Genomic DNA, 22324 nt, shown 5'->3' on the forward strand with positions numbered 1-22324 from the left:
CCTCCTTTCTTCAACTCTGTTACTGAGTAAGCAACAGAATAAAGCGGCCAACATTTTATTCTGAATATACATTGAATCAACTCTCCACAGTCTTGCTCGCATCGCATTGCATAACATTTGAACTGAAAGTTGAGGTACATGCTGGCCATCAATGCTACTGAAAGGCAGGAGTCCGAACTGGAAAACATGAAGGAACAAATATTGAATACAGCGCAACCACCAATATTAACAACTGAAAGGCCTAATTGGTTCAAAAAGAAGACACACAAACAATTCGCATGCTCATGGAAGCGTTGCGCCTACCCGTTATTCAAGGAGAAATGTGGGCTCTCGCTGAAGATAAGTGTCAAAGCATGAACATTCTTCTTCGCTTAAGACAATTGCTGAAGGAATTATTCACCTCGTACAGCTTCTTATTATCTGCAATGTGGCAACCATCCGGAAATATATTTGCTATTTGTCTCAACCAGAAAATGTTACGTGCAAATTTGAGCACCCACGCAATCACGCAAGTAAAGATTATACGGTGTTCCATCGGTCAACAAATGCTTATTTTCAATTAATCTGTGGTGGATGTATCGACCTGTCTGCTCTACATAAAACTGACTACCAGTTAAAAGCGACTGTGTAAATTGCTGCCAATACGCACTTGTAATATCGTTCGCATCCGTTGCCTAAAACCTATCAGTACTTTTCTTGCAGTTCAACTGATATTGCTTTTGTTTTTCATGGCGACACATTATATTAGAACGGAAACTTAATAAAAGCTGTGAATACCAAGTTGACCTCATATCGTGAGCGTAAGAACAAAGCTCATGTGAGCGTAAGAACAACAAAGATTCTTTTTTTAATCCTTGTGATTTCTGCAACCATGTGCGAACTTGAAGTGAAGATGTTTCTTTTCAAACCTGGCGAAACTGCAGCTATGTCAATTTGACGAAGTTGAGAGTATGACGGATGCCCTTCTGGCCGGGATGATGCATACTTAAAAGGAAGACGTCTGAACACCGACCACAAGGGCTTAAAGTAGTTATTTGCGTTTCGGCTCCCCCACGGGAGCCTTGTTCACAAATGTTTGTGAACAAGGCTACCGTGGGGGAGCCGAAGCGTAAATAACTATTTTAAACCATTTTGGTCGGTGTTCAGACCTCTTCCTTTCAAATCGACGAGCACCTTCGTCTACGAAACGAGCAGCCTGCATGCGAAATCGCATGCCCAAACATTGTCCACGCACGACTAGGCATCGGTGGGCTTAAGCAAAGCTGAATATCTTTTCGAATTGTTAGATTGACGCTGGTTTGGAAACCTCCCAGAATTTTATTCTGATTTTGACGGTACGTCATCGATTGTGCGTGAACCAGAAGAGGGCGGGTGCAATCGCCATTTAAATTTTCAGCGACGCTACACCGCCCCCCCCCCTCCTATGCTAACCGTACGGGATTGCTTCACTTGAACCACGTGTCTCACCGATACCAAGGATGATGCCACGATAGTATTTACCATCAGAGCCGCTTGCCAGACCAGCGACGCTTCACACAGCTACTGTTTGTTTTTGATAAATGAACGGCACTTGCGGTGACTTCTGCCCGAATAAACTGTGATGTTTGTATTCAGTGGGTGGGTGGGGGGAGGTTGATATTATATCCGAACCGAACCCACAACCTTAATTATATTAACCGAACCCACAACTTTCGCATTTCGCGAAAGTTGTGGGTTCGGTTCCTACCTGCGGCAAGTTGTTGTTTCATCAACTTTAATTTCCGGTAATTTATCGGTACTTTATTTCATTTATTCAGCACAAGTAATTTTCCCTATGTTTTCCTTGTTGTCAATGTTTGTTGGCTTCTTATGATATGACTAATAAAAAAATCGGGCCCCTCGGTTAACCCCATTCCTTCTCGTTTATTACATAACGAGGGTCTCGAATCCGGCAACATTGATGCCTTCAGGTAGCATGGGTGGGTTTATTGACCAGTTGCCTTCACCCAAAAAGATCACGTTCTCGTGACGCCTGCGGCAAAAACGACGTTCCACGTCCCCTGCCAAGGTCTGTGAGTGGTGGCGCTGGCTAGCACTCCCAAGGTTCTACTAGGGCACACAAATACTCAAGTAAGTGGATGGGAAAACGGCACCGCTGTAGCTCAAATGGTAGAGCATCGCACGCGAAATGCGAAAGTTGTGAGTGCGGTTCCCACCTGCGGCAAGTTGTTTTTTTCATCTACTTTAATTTCCGTTAATTTATCGTTCCTTTATTTCATTTACTAAGCACACGTAACTTCCCTTATGTTGTCCTTGGTGTCGATGTTTGTTGGCTTCTTATGATATGACTAATAAAAATCGGGCGGCTCGGTAAACCCCATTCCTTCCCGTTTACTCAATAAAGTCTGTAGTTTATGGCCAGCATAAAGTGCAGTACGCATTCGCTTACTAATTAAATGCAGAATGGAAGTATCACGTGCGCCAAAGCTAGCCTCAGCAAATATCACTCAGTGTGGTAAACACACGATGTCGAAGGCCAGGAGTTTTAAAGAGCACAGGCAGAATTGAGCAAACGCTTCGTTCCCGCCCCTAGCTCAACGCGTGCTCATCTCTCTCCTCCCCTTGCTCGCACTCGATCACCATCATCGAATCTAAGGTGATGGCAAGATGGCGTGCATCCAAGCATGGTTCTTCTGGGCTTTGGCTTGCACGCGTTGCACGTGCCTCCCGTGCACGGCGTACGGCGTCTGAGGTGCGCAGAGGTGCTATCAGATTGGGACTTTACACAAAACATCACGTTGACCGTGAGGATGACGGCGAGCATTTGACTAGAGTGTTTCGGCAATGCCATTGAAGTAAAACTTATCATAAGCATTTAGTCATACAGCTCCGTAGATTGGCATTCATATATGTATACACCTTGAATACAATATCTTGCCTGTTTTCATATGCGGAGTATCAGAGTACTAAAGCTCGCATGTGAGTTTCGGCTAGGACGACATCCACGAAAGGAAGTTTCATGCATCGAAAATAGATAAATTTACAGATAATTTATTGAAAAAACAGTAAACGTACTCTAAAACTAGACAATTTATATATATGAGGTAAATAATGCTTCGAAAATAAAACTTTTTCAAAATGTAATAGTGGAGAGTTATGAGTACTTTGACAGTTTCTATGTTTAAACTTTTTCTATAGTTGTCACATTGCAGCAGTTCAAGGGCTGTAAGGTTTCAGCGCAGATTCTACTCTAATAGCAATGAAACTTTTCCAGAGCACTGAGCAAGATTTAGGTAAAAGCAACGAAATGTGCTTCACTTCACTCTACACAATGAGACAGTGGCGACACTGCATGGGAGGAATGGGCCACATCTTATAAAGCCACGGTATTTTACTCTTCAAACTTAAATCGCGCAAATCAACATATTGAACCCAAACATGCACTGATAATCATTCCAGCCACTAGTTGTTCAGAGAGCTTTGATAGGAGAGATTGCAAATACAACTACACGAACAGAACTGCAGATTGTCCGCGTCTCATGCTCTTGCTTTGAAAGCTTTGACAGTTATATCCTACAATCAGTGCTTCTGACCTTGCCTTTAAAAACATTACGTCAATCACACACCACTTTCATTCCCCTTCACTTTCCCGCAGTACAAAGTAGCAGACTAGAGCGCACTAGACCATGTCGACCTCTCTGTCTTTCCAATCCAGCTCTCCAGCTCCAGCTCCTCTCCAGCTGGGCTTGTGCAGACGGTAATGAAATTAACTTATCACTTAGTAGCCTAGGCCTCTTCTGGACATTTATGTATGTTTGACTACCCTACCTTTCCCACGAATATCGTGCAAAATGGGCTGAGAAGCCGCACTGGGTTAAAGATAGCTTAGTGGAACGTTTTGTCTATGCAATAAAGTAGTGACAATATGCACAGAAAAGTTAGGGCGTCTTTCCATCCTGTCGCACTCGATTCAGGGGCACGCGGTCAATAAGATACAGTTTTCACGTGGAACAGTCATTCATTATCCTTAAAAACGCAGATGCAGTATATTTTCTAGAAATTTGTCTTATCACGTTTTTTATCATCGACGGCGACATTATATTCTGAAGAGCTGTGGTTTGGCAACCTACTTGTAGTCTTACTAGGAATATTCCCGTGAAACCAAGCTACAGCTAGTATTAGGACTCCTACTACGGCTATTCCCCTTGTTCAATACCCCCTTCCACATTATTTGTAAAAACCACGCCTCCTGCATGAAAATTTTCTCTCCCTAACATTAGTAAAATACATACAAAAATGCTGAAACACATCAAAGTGGTTTTATGTACATTTACAGAAACTGGTAACTGCAATGTTACCAGTTTCTCACAGAAACTGGTAATTATGTTACCAGACTCACAGGGTACACGTCGTTGTACATGTAAGAAAATTGAATGCATAGATGGTGCGAAAATGGCGTAAACAAGCCGGTACTGATGCTAAAATTGGCGTTTCTTTGTAAAATGGCATTCATTTTAGACGGTTGGTGAAGTAACAGCGTGGAACCGTGCGTCATGATTCTGACAATACATTGCTACACAATCTCACCCATTGTTACTTCAACGACGGGCCTGAAATTTTCACAAAAATATTATTCCAACAGTTGTGATTCAGATACATAGCTTTGCATTAATATATTGCAGTATATGCTGTTCTCAGCAAAGGTTCTTGCAAGTAAAAGTGCAGCTATGGCCGAAAATCAGTTTGTCTAGCTGTTTTATTCGCAGCAATAACCACAACATTTCACTACTCTCAAGGAGCATGTGTAGGAGTAGGACCACTACTTATGTACATTGCAGAGGTAAGCTTTTCTTTTTGCGGTATATATCGAGAGAATATTTGCCGAAATAATGTGAGTCACGTACGTGCTTAAACGAAAAGATATACTATCAAGCTGTCTCACAGATAACGTGTTTCGGCAATAGCAATAGGTTGTGTCGCTTATATTGTTTCACAGACAGTAGAAATAACATCCACAGCCATCTTGAGATTGCTGCTACAGGACATTGTTATTTCTTATTTTGCTCATATTTACACGCCTGCCCTTCTGTAACATGAAACTGAGTGCATTTATCCGCCCCTGGCAATTTCTAATAGGCGGAACTTACTAAGGCACATTGAAGCGGCAAATTTACATTTTCGCCTCGCATTTTTTTATTAGATAAATTTTCGCTTAGCATTATTAATTAGGACTTAAGCAAGGTAGAAAACTATAAACCAAAGTGCGCAGCTATAACATGAATCTGTAGCGAGACATTACTGCATATTATGGCATGCCAGAAGCTATATAACGGTCTTTGAGGATAAAACTGGGCAGAATCTCTGTACTACTCTTCGCATTCTTACAGTTTCTGAATACAAGTGAACCTATATGGACGTATAATTCAACAGCAACTACGTCTCCTGTCTGCAAAGTTGACGTGATTCAGGAGTGTACCTGGGCCAACGTCCGTTTGAGACGGCTTTATATACAAAACCGAATAACGTAAGTTCCACCTCCTTGTCACTAATGTACAAAAAAACTTAGCTTCAAAGCATATAGGATCGAGCGAAATTTTTACCAGAGATAACGCTGATATTTGAGTTTAAGTCTGGCCAGTACGGACGGTTTCGCTAGTAGGACAATTACGTCAATGAAATACAGCAACCCTGGATCTTGATAGGCATGTACGCAACGCACTCTTTCAAGAGATCAAGGAATACAAGGTACGACACTTCCATTCAAACATATCTGACCGTAGTTTTGTTCTATGTTTAAGAAGGACGGCGGTATGGTCAACAAATTGCTATCTGGCTTGCAATGATGTGCGTTAAGAGGGTCTCGCGGCCAGGCATACTTGAGGATATGGTAAAAATAATAATGATTACACATTCGCGCTATCCTAATTTAACGGGAACACACAGATGTATTTTCAGGCGACATACAGGGTTTTTCACGTAACTTGAGAACAAAATTTAAAATGTGCATATGACAGGCAGCCGGATGGAACTAAGGTAATGTTGCTTGGCGTCGCTTGGAGATACGCAGAATATCTTTTGCATTCCGGCTCATTATTCATTAGTCTTAATTTAATGAGCTCAAACCTTATAATGAGATAAGAAAGTGTATATGAGAAAATTGTTGAGCAACATGAAAAGCTCCCAATACAGCTTTCTGCCACTCAGTACGTGCTACATAAAGGTGTTCTTGCGTTTGACATAGAAGTCCATGAATACATGCAAAGTGCCTCGAGCGGCAGTCGCGCGGCAATTACTTGTGCATTCACGGGTTTCAATCAAGGCATCTGTGTAGCCACACATCTCCGTCAAAAAAGTGTTTTTTCCTCAGACCATTTTGTCTATTATTTTTAGTATACTAAGGATAGTGGAAGTGCATGAATTGCCTCAGCTTTGTTATTGGTGTGATCCCAGGGAACACAAAAAACAAGATAACAAGAGAAAATAAAAACGGCTTAAATAAAACAAAAGTAAGACAACTTCGTTGTTGAAACGTCGTATATGTCTGCTAATGTCCGGATTAACTATTTTTTCCGACGATCTTCAATAGCTCTTTAAAACGTATGCGAAAAGCTGGTCTTGAAATTGGATAGGGAAGACACAAATAGCCTCTTTGCCCGGGACCTTCACATACGATTTCTAAACACTTTGAAGACGTTATCAAAAAGCTCATCTAGAGGTAGTCTAGAAAGGTTTATGATAATCTGAAGCTCGGGTTCGCTTGTTTCGCGAATCGTTGGTTTCAAATGCTACTGAGCTCCTGTCCCAGTGCCAAACATTGGTGCGTATTGAGGTCAATGCATTCTTGACCAAGTCACAAGAAAAGGAACGTGCCATGCATCAACGATGTTGACAAAAAAATTGGAATGAAATCCCGCTAAAAAATGGGCCCCTCATTACAATCCGCCAGGCCAGAGCTCTTGTGCCATGAGCGCATAAAATTAGAATAACACAAAGCAACACTTTAATGAAAAAAGATGCTTATGAAAGCTTGAGCAAAATATTTGAGAATTGCAAAGAAAATCGAATTAGAAGCGCATCAAGAATGACTAAAACTACCGTAAGCGTTTCTTGAATGAATGTTTGATGTTTAATGGCGGAAGGGCCAGGTATGGCCAAAGATCGCCAAACATTCCTTAAAGAACCAGAATTTGATCAGCAACGACTAAAAGATACATAAACGAAATTCGTAAATACACATACAATGCCGAACAGCAAGAACACGGAGTGTGCTAACTTTTTTTATTTTGCATGGTAAAGACCACATGCTGTCACTCGAACAGACTACAGTTATGTATAGATTGATGTCACAGCAACTGCAAGCAGCATTGAAAATTCGAGATTAAATCGCATGGTTGCTGCCTCCAACCAATGTTACTAAGAATCGAGAAGATTGAAAAACACAAAAAAAGGAATAACGACACACGCCATGGAAAATCAATCCTGTGAGAAAAACTGAAGAACGGGAACGTGTCAAATTAGAAAATATTGCCTGTCGGTACGTCAAATATAGTATGGTGAGAGAATTAAGTGAACCACAAGACTGAAAAAACAATAATCAAGTGAAAGATAATAATGAATACTCAAACACGAAAACCTGAGTAACAAGTGAGCACCACTGCAATGTAGAGTATGATGAGACTGAGTAATATTACATAACTATACGTAAGAAATGAATCTACAAGGCTCATAATTATCACTTGCAGAAACGTGCAAATGAGCTGGAATGCTCAGGAAGCTGCGTTTGAGTAACCATAGAAGCAGTCGTCATAATATATATGAACGGTTTGTATAAAAAGAATTTCACAAGAGATACATATTTACGACTCTCGCAAAAGCAAGCACAAGATGGCAATGAATAATTTGCAGAACCATGAATACATTAGTACACTTCGCACACACCTTCATTCTCCTCAAGAAAAAGAAAAAGAAATGGCTCGCCATCCCGGCCTTGCGAAAATAGATGTCCTGCGAAGCTGCTTAATACCACCACTACAACTGCTGAGAGGTGCATTTAATGCTTTGTTGCTTTATAGTATTGGTAGTAATGGAAACTTTGACAGCACGCCGCCACCAATGCCGTGCTGCAGAAATGTTGAAATCAGGGGCCCTATAACGTAAAACTATTCCAATATGTTTCTATTCCAATTTCCTGACGTCAAATTTGCGTAACCACCGACGCAAGCACCGGGCGGTCACCCATAGGGTTGTCTGAACAGACCAATCAAACGCTCTCCTCGTTCATAGGAGGTCCCTTTTGTTTGCTTCAAAAACGAATAACATTGCCTACACTGAGCCGCTTGTTTTATCTAATTGGCCGACAAGAGGCGAGGAGAACGCTCAAGTGGAGAGGGATTCACTAGGGCAGAGCCAGTGCACTGAAAACCGATAACCGGATGAAGAGGGTGGTGCCGGCGTCTGCGATTGGTCGCCTTTCCCTTACTTAGCTTGTGGTGGCTGGTCGAAAATCGCGGCGGCATGCAACGGAAGCTTAAGAATGAGGCTAAAATTGACCCTCAGCAAAGAAGAGTTGGCAGAATGAGGTAGTAAACGTGTTGAAAGTGCTTAAAGACGTTACACGGTCACGCAAGAAGTTTTATTATACGCAAATACACCCATGCTCTCCGGCAGGTGCGAGTAGCCAGCGTCTCAGCGATCGGCGGCAGCTATCTTTTATTCCTTTCGGAACGGGGCAGCCTGCGGCTATTCCGAAAAAAATTCAGTTTTGTTCGGCATATTAATGCATCTTTATCGCGTACACGTCACTTTGACGCGGTGAGTTCATGCGGTTTTGTGACGTCGCGTGACAGGCAGGTGAAGTGGGTGCAGCCCGAAAACTTTTTACCAATAGCCGAGGGCTAATGGCGAAAAGGGGTCGAATCAGAAATAACTGTTGTTCTTTTTTCTGTCAAATCATGCATAATCAGTGTGCACACATCATATCAGATTGGGAGGTATTGCGGTTTTTGTAACGTCGCGTGACAGACAGGTGAAATGGGGGGTGGTCGAAAAAAGTTTTTGGCCAATCGCGAAGGGCTGATAGCAGAATTGGAATAGAAAAGTTTGGAATAGTTTTACGTTATAGCGCCCCAGTTGCCAGGCTGGTTCTTCCATATACGAACGGCTAGGCGTGTCACTTCCCACGTAGCAAGCTGCCATCACCGTGGGAGCTTGCGCAAGAGTAATCGCTACCAGGAAAGGCATCTGGGGAGCTCTACGTGCTTCGCATGCTACCAGGCGCACCTTATCATGGGCTGCCCACGCTTCGCCGCATAGCTCGGTGCGCTCGCGCCTGCTGAGACGCTCCAGCAACGTTCGGGGATCTGCACTCTGAAGGGGGTTACCTTTAGTGTGCCGTCCTCGTTAGTCCCACGTGGATTAGCAAAGGCGTCGTATACTTTCAGCCTCTCATCGAATCAACTATATACAAGGCATGGCAAAACGACCATGTTTAATTCTGATGCGATGTGCGAGGTATAATGCTTCACCTTCTACCAAGCAGACCTTGAGGTTTTGCACCCAAAAAAAGGGGAACGTGAACAAATGCACAGTCGTACTGTCGCTGGAGATGATGCGACGGACACGACCATTATGTTCAGTCATTCCAGGACTTCACTGTCCATAGGAGACTGAAGGAACACAAACTGCTACCAACGATGAATTCAGGTGGTTTTATTACAGCTCCAACTTTAAAGAGTTTGTTTTTCCTTGCCAATACACACTACATACGTCACAATATAATACACAGAAATGTTAATGGTTGTTTAGATCACCAAAGACGTGCCTGTCGCAGAAAGCAAAGTTAGAAATCACAAAAAATCTAGGCGTCACTCACTCCCCTATATTCATTTCAATTTTATGGAAAACATTTGCAGGTGGACTACAAATCAGTGCAAGAAACGTCAAAAAGTTAGAAGACATACAAACTTCTCTGTATATATAGTGGCATGTATTTAACAACCAAGCGCACCATTGGAGTTACGGCAATTTTAATCGCTCTGCGCTAGTGCTTCAATTGGTTTGGGAGATTTCACCACATTCTAAAACAAGCACTAAATACCTCTTTGGATGACCGTTTCCAGAGTTCGCCTACTCTGTTCGCAAGCATCGTTATTATCGTTCAACGTTCAAATACTTAAATTTGGTACTGCTAAATGCAATGAGTACACATTTTGTTCAATTTTATTGGTACGCTACTGGTAATCACAGGAGACAACCCCCCGTGCACCCACCAAAATAAAATATGTACCGCGGTACCCGCCTAATCGTCCTTACTAGGGGAAGCCGTGAAATGAATGGAGAATTTAAGCAAAGGTAGCTCGCATACATAGCGCAGTATGGCTAGCCCATTGTTGTGCTCATAAAGATAATTTCTTCTATCAAATCGCGACGCCACTCTGTGGGGACCCTTGCTGGCTCTATATCGATACCATTACTTTTCTGTCTTTCGGTAATCAGTCAGGTAATTTGATCTTTCTTAGAAAGAGAAAATAATAAATTATGGCACAGGTCTCTAAACGCATCTTTAGTTCTTACGTATTTCATTGTTTTTATAGCTGTGTTTCTCAGAATTTCGCAAACATCTACTATCTCTATATATTCCTCAGTCTGCATTTCTGATTGAAGGACTTGCCTTGAGCTGATATACTATTATGCCACAGCCTTCCCTTTGCCTAGTTTGGCGCTCGTCTTTATTTCGATATATACTAACTTGCCGAACAATGATTGCTGGTAAATTTATCTTTATTACTCCTAAAAGGCATCGGGACAATCTTTCTGGAATTATTCCTACGGGTCAACCGGACACAATGTACATCAGCCCACAAGGTATGTAGATAATTTAGTTTTGCTGTTGTCCCACAAAGTCAAATTTTGAACTTTTTTGACATGTGCCTCGCTAAAGGCGTTGCCTTCTGGTTCGAAAGGAATTTGACGAGTGTTGTGAGGTATCTACACAAAAAAAAATTCCCTTTAGTAAATACGAACACACTATCTTCTGAGAATGCCAGATTTTTGTTGTGCCGTTGTGCCTTCCACCTCGACTTCATATTTCCTATGTAAAGTAACATAGTGCCAAAGGAAAACTACATAGGCGTTTTTTGATGTGGTTGCTCAAACGAAGAAATCACTTTAGGGGGCTGAAACAAATCGTGCAAATATTTAGTTTTGTTCCCTTTATTAAATTTTGGTTTTGTTCCCTTTATTAAACACATATCTCTTACAGAATGGGTGCAATAACGATCAGAAAATTGAGTGATTAGAAAAGTATGTGTTGAAGTCTTTTACGGGACATATTTCGAAGACTATACAGATCCCCGCACCTGTTATTTCTACTCCCGCTATGCGCGATAAGCTGTTGTCTAAGTTTCTGCATGTCGTGCCTTCTACCTGAATGTAGTTGTTTTCACTTTTCCCACAAGTTGCAAGTGCAAATTACTTCACAACGGCCCCAATTATTTGAGGCTGTCCACGGCACACAATTTATGTTATGCGTGTGGTTGAGATGTTCTGTCTTTAAAATAGTTTATGTATATTTACAATGTAAAACATCGTCATTCACGAACAGTCGGGCTTGGAAGGTATGCTAAATAAGTACCATGTGTGGGTAAACGCGTTTCAATGCCGCAGATAGCTTAGCCCAAGAGCTGCTATGTTGGCGTCAGTGGTGAACACACGGGATAATTCATTGGGATAATTCACTCAAACATGTAGGTGTTCTTGTATAACTCATGGAAAAGGTCTAATTAAAATCGGGCAAGAGTAGATAGGAATTTTGTGATTGCCGATCAGTTACCGCGACGCCTGCAACCGTCATTTACGTGTTGCAACTTGTTTTGATGGTCTCCTCAATTGCAATGACAAGAGGCAAAGTAAGCACAACACAATAAGATCCAATCATGTTTTGTTTTAATGGCTTCATTAAGTAAAATGGTCATGTTCTTAAAAACATTATGGGTCCATTGCTATTAACCTAAGCACCATTATCAGAGAAACCAAGCGTCACGCACTGCTTTCGCATTGATTCACTAAAGGCGGCACACTCTAGACTTTTTAAATGCCAGCCATGCAGTCGGTAGCAAGAGTCAAACGAAAGTATGAGCTCTGTGTCAGGTATCAAGAACAGAAATAATCTGTTAGAGGAAAGGTAAAGACGTTGGGGCTGAGTTAGCCTGCTCTACTTTGCTAGTCTGCACACTCAAAGAAGGGAATGGCGCAAAAAAAGAACTCATGAAATACGAAGAGGAGGATAGAAAGAATGAACATGTATATGCAACAACTCCGTAAACAGCGACTTCCTTAAACTCACGATTCTGCTGAGGTGCTCTTCGAAGTCTATAGAAGACGTTTTAGCTGTTTTTCCTACTGTGCGTTCACAGAGGGCCGACAAAATAATAATTTCCAAGAATCTTTGCCCTACATCGCCTGCCAGCGTAGAAAGCAGTGTCTTCCGCTGTGACATGTACAGACGTCCCTCGCAAAACAGATGTTGTAGAGTCTGAGAACCTTGGAAGCCTTCCCTATTCTGGCAGTTCACACAGCCGATAAGGGTGTAGCAGTGAGTGATGTCTACGTCTAGGAGAATCTGGTGAATCATGCTTGCTTCGCTTCGCCGGTAGCTAAATTGGAAGTTCAAAGGCCAAGCCAAACTCTTATCCCTACAAGGGCTTGTGCCGACGGTTTCATTATGAAGCGATTCTGCTGCACGTTTAGGGCGTCGAGCGTGGCGGAAATCCTTCTGTCCTGTGAGTGTATATCGATGCGTCCCTCAAAATTGAACTAGCACAGTTTGCAGCCCAGCTATCCCTGGATTTCCCGCACTCACAGCAGCCACTGGCTAATACACCATAAAGTGAGGTGACGGATACAATTACGATGACCTTATTATTCAAGAGGATTAAATTGATGAACCCCACTGAAAGAGCGATTGTTTATTTCAATAGCAACCCATAGAAGCATTTTGAACAACATTCTGTGCGATGCATTTGTTCTTTTACAATGCACCGCTAATTCACTCTCATTCGTGGGAGCTATTTCACAAAACTTCAAGCGTTGCATAGCATCATTCTTTTTTTGAAATCGTGATAAGGATTATTCGCCCAACGTTGATGTTTGAGCGCTGCAACGTGTATCATTTCGTGAAGGCCTAAAAAAATTGTACGACAAGCCCAATAATGAAAAGAACCATGGTAACAACCGCGATAATAGTGACTGCAGGTGCCCACGTGCGCCCACCACCACACGCACCACCACGACCACCACCACTACAACCATCATCACCATCATCATCATCATCATCATTCACTATTTACGCCTACTGCAGCACAAAGACATGCCGATATCTTGCGCATGCACATTCGAAGTTACGCCTCCAAATTTATAATTGGATCACCTGACCTGATTCTCTGGCCGTGTCCATGTGCGCGTCCTATATATTTTGCTAATTCACAACCAGAAATACAGACCAACTTGTGCAGCTTTCAGATTTGCTGCCAATGTCTGTGTTTACTATGTTTATACACGCGTAAGGAGGATGGGTCTCTATATGTTGGCAGGTAAACGACTCAGAGTGTTATGTGTACGTGGTAGTTTCGACCGTCATAATGTTCATGATAGTACAGAACGCGCGAAAATACCTTAAATCATATATAAAATCGCTCTGCAGGTGCACCTACTTTAGAGTCGGAGATACCTTACCTGGGCATAGATTTGCCTAATAGATGGGTATAAGAGTTTAGTCACATGGTACCGGGGTACAATCACACTGCTGAACAGTGGCCTACCACATTCCAAAGGAAATATTGCGAGCTGAGCGATTCCGGAAGAAAGTTTGCCGCTGAAATCTATACCTTCCCCTATTACAAATAATCAGAACTAAATTTTGCGAATCCTCCTCAAACACAGTGTATTATTCAGATAAGCTACTGAATGGTTTTCAGAGCACAAAAACATTGATGAAAGCTCATACTCAGTGCACAGAAGCGTCACAGTGGTATGGTTTCCCAAAAGGTGCGTTACGTCCTTCAACGACACATTATCTATTATCAGCAGTTATACACGTGAACGGAAGTAGTGCACACGCCTACCAGTTGTAAGCATTAATTGCATAAACGAGATGACAGTGTTCAATTACTGTCAAAGTCACACATTGCAGTGGCACTCATACTTTATAACAGCACCATGCTTCGGCATTGGCAAAATAATGCTTTCCGTTCTTCAGGTACTGTCCCTTTTCCTAACACGAATGGATCAACGCCAACTATGGTGGAACTTTTCACTCGCCACTAATAAAAAAAAACATTACACCAAAAACAACATCAAACTCATGGCTACCACAGTCGATTGCTACGTTATAACGCATATAAATAACAAACAGAGCTACCCAATCACGTGGAGGCTGAGGCGGAATTGTACGTTTTACTATTATAAAGGGCAAGATACTTTCAACCATTTGTTGTAAATTGGAGACTTCTTGCTGTTCGAGATGTGGGGCGCGCATGACGCAGTTAATACAGCCGGAATCCTCACCCAAATTTACTGCTATACATTTATGGGTATATCGAATCCCACAGCAGAAAATAGTAAATCAAGTGTTTCAAAAAATAACACGAACCTTAGCAATCGTGCGCGATTTCACAGTCCTCCACCCCATTCATAATGAATGTATAATGTATGAGGGACATGTTCACAATTAGTAAAATAAGCAATTGTACAGAAATGATGTGTGAATGGACGCGTTCTGAAAATTATTTGGTATCGACCAACATAATGGCGCGCCATAACGTATAGTACATTTCAGGTTATAGTTACAGACTCCGACGCTCTAAAAGCGTGTTCCATTTTGCATTCCGTTTATATATCACGCTGCGAATTTTTCTGACCTACATGCGTGCACGTTAGTTCCATATACCTGCATTAGCTGAAGCCTTGGCGATAACATCGGCAATAATCGGAGTGATTAACACATGATCATTCACCTATTGTTCAAGATGGTGGGCAGCTTTGGGTCAGGAGCCATTGAAACAAAGCCGCTGGGCGACGTGCTCTGCGTGGAGAAATGGGAGAACAGCTGTAATCTGGCAATTTACACTATAGGCTGGCGACTCCCGTGAACAGTGACAATGCAACAGCGCTGCTAAATGCTGCATTATATACACTTTCAAAGCACCGTAAAAGCATCAAAAAGCACGAATACGATATTTGCTATCTGGCCACACACCAACGTATATTTCCCTAATCATTCAAGACGTAATGTTTGTTATAGTGTGTCTAGCGGTGGTATACTACAATTATTGCCCTGATCTCTTCTTTTTTGCATCATGAAAAATGATAACAGTGGCAAAAAACCATAAAAATACAGTTGTGCACCCAACAATACCTGAACCATCACTCAAAATATTAAAACTTGCACCATGAACGTATACTTAGGTGGCAGGTATTATACCAGGAAAATTCTACCTTATGCGATCACTGTTTATCCCAACCATTGCCAACGCGCGTAAGCAAGGACAACGAAGATTCAGCAGCTGTGTTTCTGAACTTTGGGACGAATACTTATAGATAATACGTTTAGGTTAATGTTTTACTGGATGCATTATTGTGAATTATGGAAGAGTAAAAATTGGTACCATTTGTAGCGTTTTTTGAAATTTAGTAAATATTAACGCTGCCTGGTGCCTGTATAAAAGAAACTACCGGCTTAATTCTGATAATACCCCTGTCCCCATTCGCTGTTCTTTACCCCCCAAAATTGTTCAAAGTAAGCCTTCTCAAGTGGAGACAGCAAAGAACCGACCATTACTCCTTTAATCTCTTATATGCCAGAAACTGGAAATCATTCACGTTGTGTACCGTTTCAGTACCTTTACCGTTTCAGTACTTCCAGAGACGTTGACCAATTGTATTGCTATTGCTAGGAAAGAGGAGCACACGACGCCAGACTCTAACAGTGGCCAACATATGAACTGATCAAACTGATTATCATAAGCAATTGCTCACAAATGTCACGTTTTCTCAAAAAGTGGTATGCTTTACACAAGCAAGCTATGCACCTTTCATGTTGTTGCGCTGTTAGAGATAGGTTTTGCGATAGGGCCTGAACTTTCCCTTCTAGTCCGAAGCTCTGGTGGTCTCTTTGTAAACAAATAACAATATGCGTTCCAATCCTTCCTTTCAGATAACAGCTGCCAGCAGGAGCGATTGATCTACATGGCCTATAACCGCACCTGTGCAGTGGTCTCGGTCAACTTAAATTGCCCAAGTCTGTATATTGCTTCAGTAAATTTTGCTAAATGTAGGCAGTACATATATTGCGCTTTGCTAAAAATTACATCTGAAATTCTGACGTCCATTTATATTTAGCTCACCGAGCCTCTCACCGCTACGATACAAGCCTATAAGAATCTTCATGTACGATTTCTAAAGCCTCTGTTTCTGGTTTGGTCTGTTTTCATATTGTGAATAGAACAATACTAATGAGTAACCCCTGCCCACTATTTTAAAAACCACGACAATATGTTTTTGAGTCAGTGGCCTGAGCCTACTATGCCCCGCCACTCTCTTCGAAGGGATAGTTCACCAAGAATAATTTTGAATCCAGTCTTAAGTTCACCGCCTCTGTTTTATTGGGCGGTGGCCCTTCCAGGAACACAAAAGACTTTCTGCGAACCAGGCGGAATGTTTCTGAGAGAGGTTGTTAGGCCTGGTTCGCACACCTATAATTCGTCACTCCAAAAAGCATTGTCAGTTGCGTGCTACAAGTGTAAATGTCGCCGTAATTTATGTTCCCACGAAGTGTGTTCAGACAAAATGAATTATTCGCACACACGAACTAATTAGGCCCATCACAGGTGAAGTTTATATCTATCGATTTCTATCATAGTCTGTCTGTTCTGATCATTCTATTACGCTTGCGCGAACAGTGCGAAGCACAACGGAGTTTAGCACCTTGTTAAGCAGCCACTGGGCTTACCCTCCTCATTGTGACACATTTGAGAAAAACAGAAGCTGTGTAAAACTTAGAAAACCAAATAATAAATATTTTGCTTCTAAATTCATTTTTCCAATAACAATTATCGAACACTATTCGGGCGCCCTAACAAGAGCAACATAATGACTGGAACACATATCCATTATGCAAGAATTCCTGCGACATAGTAAATTGAAAGTAAAGTTATTTTACTAAATTGCCATTACACATTTGGCTAATGCGTAAGATATCTTGCTTGCCCGTGTAATCGCATTAATTGGCAAATTTGAATTCTGAGTGCAGTGTTGAAGATACTTCCATGCATTTTCCGCTTAACATATATATATATATTATGTATATTATGTATATTCATTATTATTATGTATTATTATATTCTGTATCATTATTATTATGTATTATTATTATTATACATTATTATGTATATTATGCATATGTATATTCGTCATGTAATTACTTCTGTTTTTGGAATCAATAAATCTGAATCTGAATCTGAATCTGAAAACCAAATAAAATATATTGTATCCATAGCATTTCTTCCATTGTTATAGTGAACAGATTTCGCTGCATAAACGTTTTCCTGACTTCTTATTTTTCATTGCAGATAGCATGGGATATGTCGAACTCCGCGTTCGCAATTCGTCCGTTTCGACTGGTCCTGAGTGTGGCTGTGTAAATAAATTTGACGAGTATCGTAGCCGAGGACATCAAGTTTACACGCCTGATTGTCAGAGAATACTTCAACCAGGCTGTCAAACTTCACCTTGTTATGGAGGCTAAAGTTTTCTAACAGAAACTTTTCCATGTGGAGTCGAAGGATGTGCAGAAGAAAAAAAAATAAAAGGACATCTTCATGAAATGATATTCTGTACAACAACCTAATACCATTGCAGAGATTGGTGTGATTGATTTCAACAACAACAAAATGCACGATAGCCGAAAAAAAGTGGGGAATAAGCTGCTCGTGGCTACATGACTAGCCACCATATCCATTAAAAAAAGGAGCAGCAGAGTTCATGCGAAGTTTTTCTAATAGCTTATAATGCATTTGCGATAACATACCACATACATCGAAGGTGATAACCCTCCCTATACCTTTCCTTAATATGGTCAGAATAAGTAGAGGGGTACAGATCAACAGCCCAGTTTTCTGACATAATAAGGAGTCCTACTACTCTCGTCATCTGCATTATATCTGGCAAAGCTCCTGAATCAAGGGAAATATTCTAAATGTTGCCACCTCTCTTCAAAGAGGACTGGCGATGTTTAATAAGGACAGCTGGCTCCTGAAAAACAACGGCGGTGGGTCCAAGGTGATGATGATGATGATGAAGCCTCAATTAGTGGCACAAACCCACTATAGGGGATAGGCCACGAATCGGGTGGTAATATGATTGAATAAATAAAAGAATTTGGTTAATAAATAACTAACACAAAAACTAAAATAAATCTATAAAGCAGGCGGGGTATCAAGCGCACTTCATTCTTCTTGTCCTTCCTGCCTCTTCTTTTGCACTGTCCCCACTACTGCAGGTAGCATTTCCCCTTCCTCAAAAAGAGAATTGGCTCGATGGTCAAGAAGCGCTGTGAGAAAAAAAATCGAAGCAAAAACGTGTTCCAGCCAGATTCTCGCGCAAAGAACGCAGTGACAGCTACACGAAAGACACAAGTACAGCAGACGCGAAGCGTTACGTACAGAGTCTAAAGAAACAGAGGGGTAATCGCTTTAGCTGCACATATGAGCACCCATATAAAAAAATAAAGAAAGAAAGAAAAATAATTACGAACACAAAACATATGGTTTCATGCGCACGACGTGAACGTTGTCAGGGCTTGGTTGTTTGTTCACGCTGCTCATCCGGTTGCACTTTCACCAGGCCAACGGCACCATCGCAGAACGGCGCACATCTCCAGCGCTTCCACCTGCCACTGCTCCTTTTGTGTTTCGGCCGGAGCAGTCAGCACATTACGCATACGATGGACGAAGCCGAGAAGTGGTCGCAGAAAGACACTTAACCCATCTACAGATGCAAGGTGTTTGTGTGGCTGGGAGTGCGCTAGAGCTTAGCGATAGCCGATATCAGTTGCTTGGCACCAGCGTCAGTAATGAGAGTCGACACCTTTTCCACAGTACTTGGATTACGTTTGCCGACGGAACACAACATCGCTGAATGTTCTGACTCTGAAGCAGTGGGGATGGTTAACACGTCACTTGGTAACATCCACATTAATAAAGAGCTATCGAAAGACAAATAAGCAGCACTGCGCGAGCTCTTGCTTGAATTCAGGGCATGTTTCGCAAGTTCGTATAAGGTACGCCCGACTTTTATCACAAGGCAAAGCGTCACCACGTGCGACGATGGACGCCCGCTACGTCAGCAGCCGTACCGCATCTCGGTGAAAGAACGCGAAGCTATTTGTACGCAAATAAAAGAGATGCTTGAAGACGGTGTTATCGAACTTTCCGAGAGCTTATGGTCATTTTCGGTCATTCTTCGCAAAAAGAAAGACGGAACGCTGCGCTTCTGCGTCGGCTGCCGGAAGCTCAATAAAGTAACAAAAAAGTACGAGTACCCACTGCCACGCATGGACGATTTCTTAGATGGACTGCGGCGCGTCCAGTATTTTTCGTCGCTCGATTTGAAAAACGGCTTCTGGAAAATTGAGGTAGACGAACGAGACCACGAGAGAACTGCCTTTTTAACTTCCGACGGCCTCTACGAATTACAAGTGCTCCCCTTCCGCTTGAGTTAAGCTCCAGCTATGTTCCAATGAATGATGGATATTGGTCGCACTACTGCAGGTAGCAACATGTACTACTACTGTAGCAATGTGTGTGGCAAATTTTCCGGGATTTCGAAGGGCATGCCATTATTATCATCACCATCAACAACAGCAACGTAGCGCGCCACGGGTCGAGAGATGTGACATGTGCGCCACATAGTACGGATACAGGTGTTTAGTGTTCGTAACACGTTATGGCACCTCCTCACCAGGGATGAACCTGGAGAAACGATTGGTACAGCTACACGCGCGGCAGGAACCAGGCAACATCGGGCTCAGCAGGCCGCTGACCCGAGAGGAGTACAAGCCGCAGCTTACCGTTGACACCAAGCGGATTGTAGAGTTAGTTCACGTGAAAAGATGCCAAGTACGTCGCCGCGAAGAACTGTAGTCCGTAGGGTCGAAAATGGAGCTCCAATGCAGCCGCTCGTCCGACTTACGCTCTCACTGTGCTGCGTAGCCCGCGCAAGCATGTGATTTCTTGTTATTAGAATCACAGGCATTGCACTTTTTTGCCATGAAAACCGTACAATTACTTCAGATGTGCTTATGGGACACAAAATATTCAAATTTCAGTGTTCATGGTAATAGGTGACAGGTGTCACTACTTATATGCTATCAGCTTGACAAATATATCATGTTTAAAACTCTAGCTTGAATTTTCGTCACGTAGCTCTGCGCGTTCAAAAATTATGCGAATTGGTGTTTTAGATTGGACACACGACTCAGCAATCAATATAGTCAACGCCGTTTCTTATTGCTGTATGGCTGCCCGAGGACAAGCTTCTTTGAGGAAAGGCAGTTTTTTTTTTCGGCGTGTAATCTTTAGGTAAGTCACTGTGTAATGAATTAACACTATTAATGTGATCAGAATCATGTGGTATAATGCTATAACTTAATTTATTTCTTTGTCATCGTGTGAAACTTTCTTAGGCTGAAGATGACCGAGAACAGATCAGTAGTGGTTTAGAAAAACGCGTTGTTGGGCCAGTTGTTGCATAGCTCTTGGTGTTTTCGCGCAATGTATGGAAATTTAAAAAAAGGGAACGAGCCGAAAGACGGCCAGCGCTCAGCAAATTGTATCTCATGAAAATGTGAGCAAATGTTGAACGTTTGAATCCCAAAGTCGAAACTTAGCATTAAAAATATGCATGACCGCAGATAACATCGCACAGTTATCTCAAACAACTACAACTGGCGCTTTTAAATAGAACCAGAAAAAAGACTCATGCCTCAGTCACCCTTCCTTATACATTAATGTGCAATCAGCTTTCATGCCATTGTGTGACAGCTTTTTCTGAGCACGCACATGCCATTAAACTGAGGCACTCCGCCGTGCGAGTCACAGTAAAGCGGAAACTGTAACCTAGACCCATTCTTAATTGAGAGGGTCACGTTTTCTTGCTCCGTCTGCCAGTTCGCCGTGTGTGCGTTGCCACAGATAAGATGTCCTCGTATACATCTATGGCGTAGGGCAGATATAACTTAGCATACTTATTCCCGCACGCAAACTGTGCTTTATTTGCTAAAAGTTGTACTCAAAGCCTCCGTGGCTTGTTTCGTGTGAAAAACACCTTAAACACATCGCTTCTGTTCTCCATCCATCTTATGTTGTGCACAATATTTTACGCCGAAGGCACCACCTGAGGCCTTCACTCCTGTTCGGTGCAGTTAGTCCTACTGCCTCGATATTTACGTTCCTTCAGCATATATTCTGAAACACTGGGTGACACTGCAAAAGAGAAGCCGACTGATTGATGGTTCTACATCTGCAGATGAAAAGTGGTATTCCCCCTGTTCTCCCACGGAAGGGTAAAGCAGAGTGGAGGCTGAGAAGACCAATAGCCCTTGTCATTGCTTTAGAGGGCACCGAGGCATATGAAGGATAATCCTAAAGTACACGGGAACAGTGAACACCCCCCCCCCCCCCCCGACGTGCGTCGATAGTTGAAAGACACAATAAGGTCTAAAAGATCAAAATTATTGTGGTGAGGTAACTGATGAGTAGATGTTCATCTTTGTCCATGATGTCTAAAAGTAGCTAAAACAAAAACTAGCAAAGTATATCAGTGAGCGCAATGGAGTCAACTTAGAAGTGTTTTTTTTGTATGTGAAGCATTTCTTTGCCTTGTTGGGGCCCAAACCTGAGGGGAGGCCGTCCGACTTCACATATTTTGTCGACCTTGTCGCCGATGCACGCGCATGCGAGCGCTCTCTCACGCGTCCGCTAGCACACGACAAGCCATCTCGCACCTTTTATATTTGCTTAACTCAGCAGTACAGGTGTGCGCCTCACAAGTAATATGGCTCGGTGGCACTAGCTAGATTACGTAGTAGAAAGATCTCTACGTTAAAGTACAGCAATGAGCAATAGAAAGTATCAAGCGGAAGAGTGCAAAGTCTCTGCGAAGACCGCAGAGGCATGCGAGGCGTACCGAAATGTCGAGGAAGGAGTTGAAGCGACGGGTCGACGGCAGGCTTGCGGGCGTGGAGCCATAGCAACAAGAGAAGCGACGCATTGGCCAGTGAACCGCGGCACTC

The 22324-nt window shown here is 42.4% G+C and overlaps 1 protein-coding gene across 1 annotated transcript; it reads left to right on the plus strand.

Moving 5' to 3' along the window:
- Positions 1 to 4707: 4707 nt before the first annotated feature.
- On the plus strand, positions 4708 to 17837 carry LOC135898981 (uncharacterized). Its single transcript, XM_070522399.1, has 5 exons — positions 4708 to 4819; positions 5367 to 5503; positions 10775 to 10842; positions 16190 to 16273; positions 17604 to 17837. The coding sequence occupies exons 1-5, from the start codon at positions 4805 to 4807 to the stop codon at positions 17777 to 17779; spliced, it is 480 nt and encodes a 159-aa protein (XP_070378500.1). The 5' UTR covers positions 4708 to 4804; the 3' UTR covers positions 17780 to 17837.
- Positions 17838 to 22324: the final 4487 nt, after the last annotated feature.

The sequence above is a fragment of the Dermacentor albipictus genome, chromosome 7 (assembly GCF_038994185.2).
Source record: "Dermacentor albipictus isolate Rhodes 1998 colony chromosome 7, USDA_Dalb.pri_finalv2, whole genome shotgun sequence".
Lineage (NCBI taxonomy): Eukaryota > Metazoa > Arthropoda > Arachnida > Ixodida > Ixodidae > Dermacentor > Dermacentor albipictus.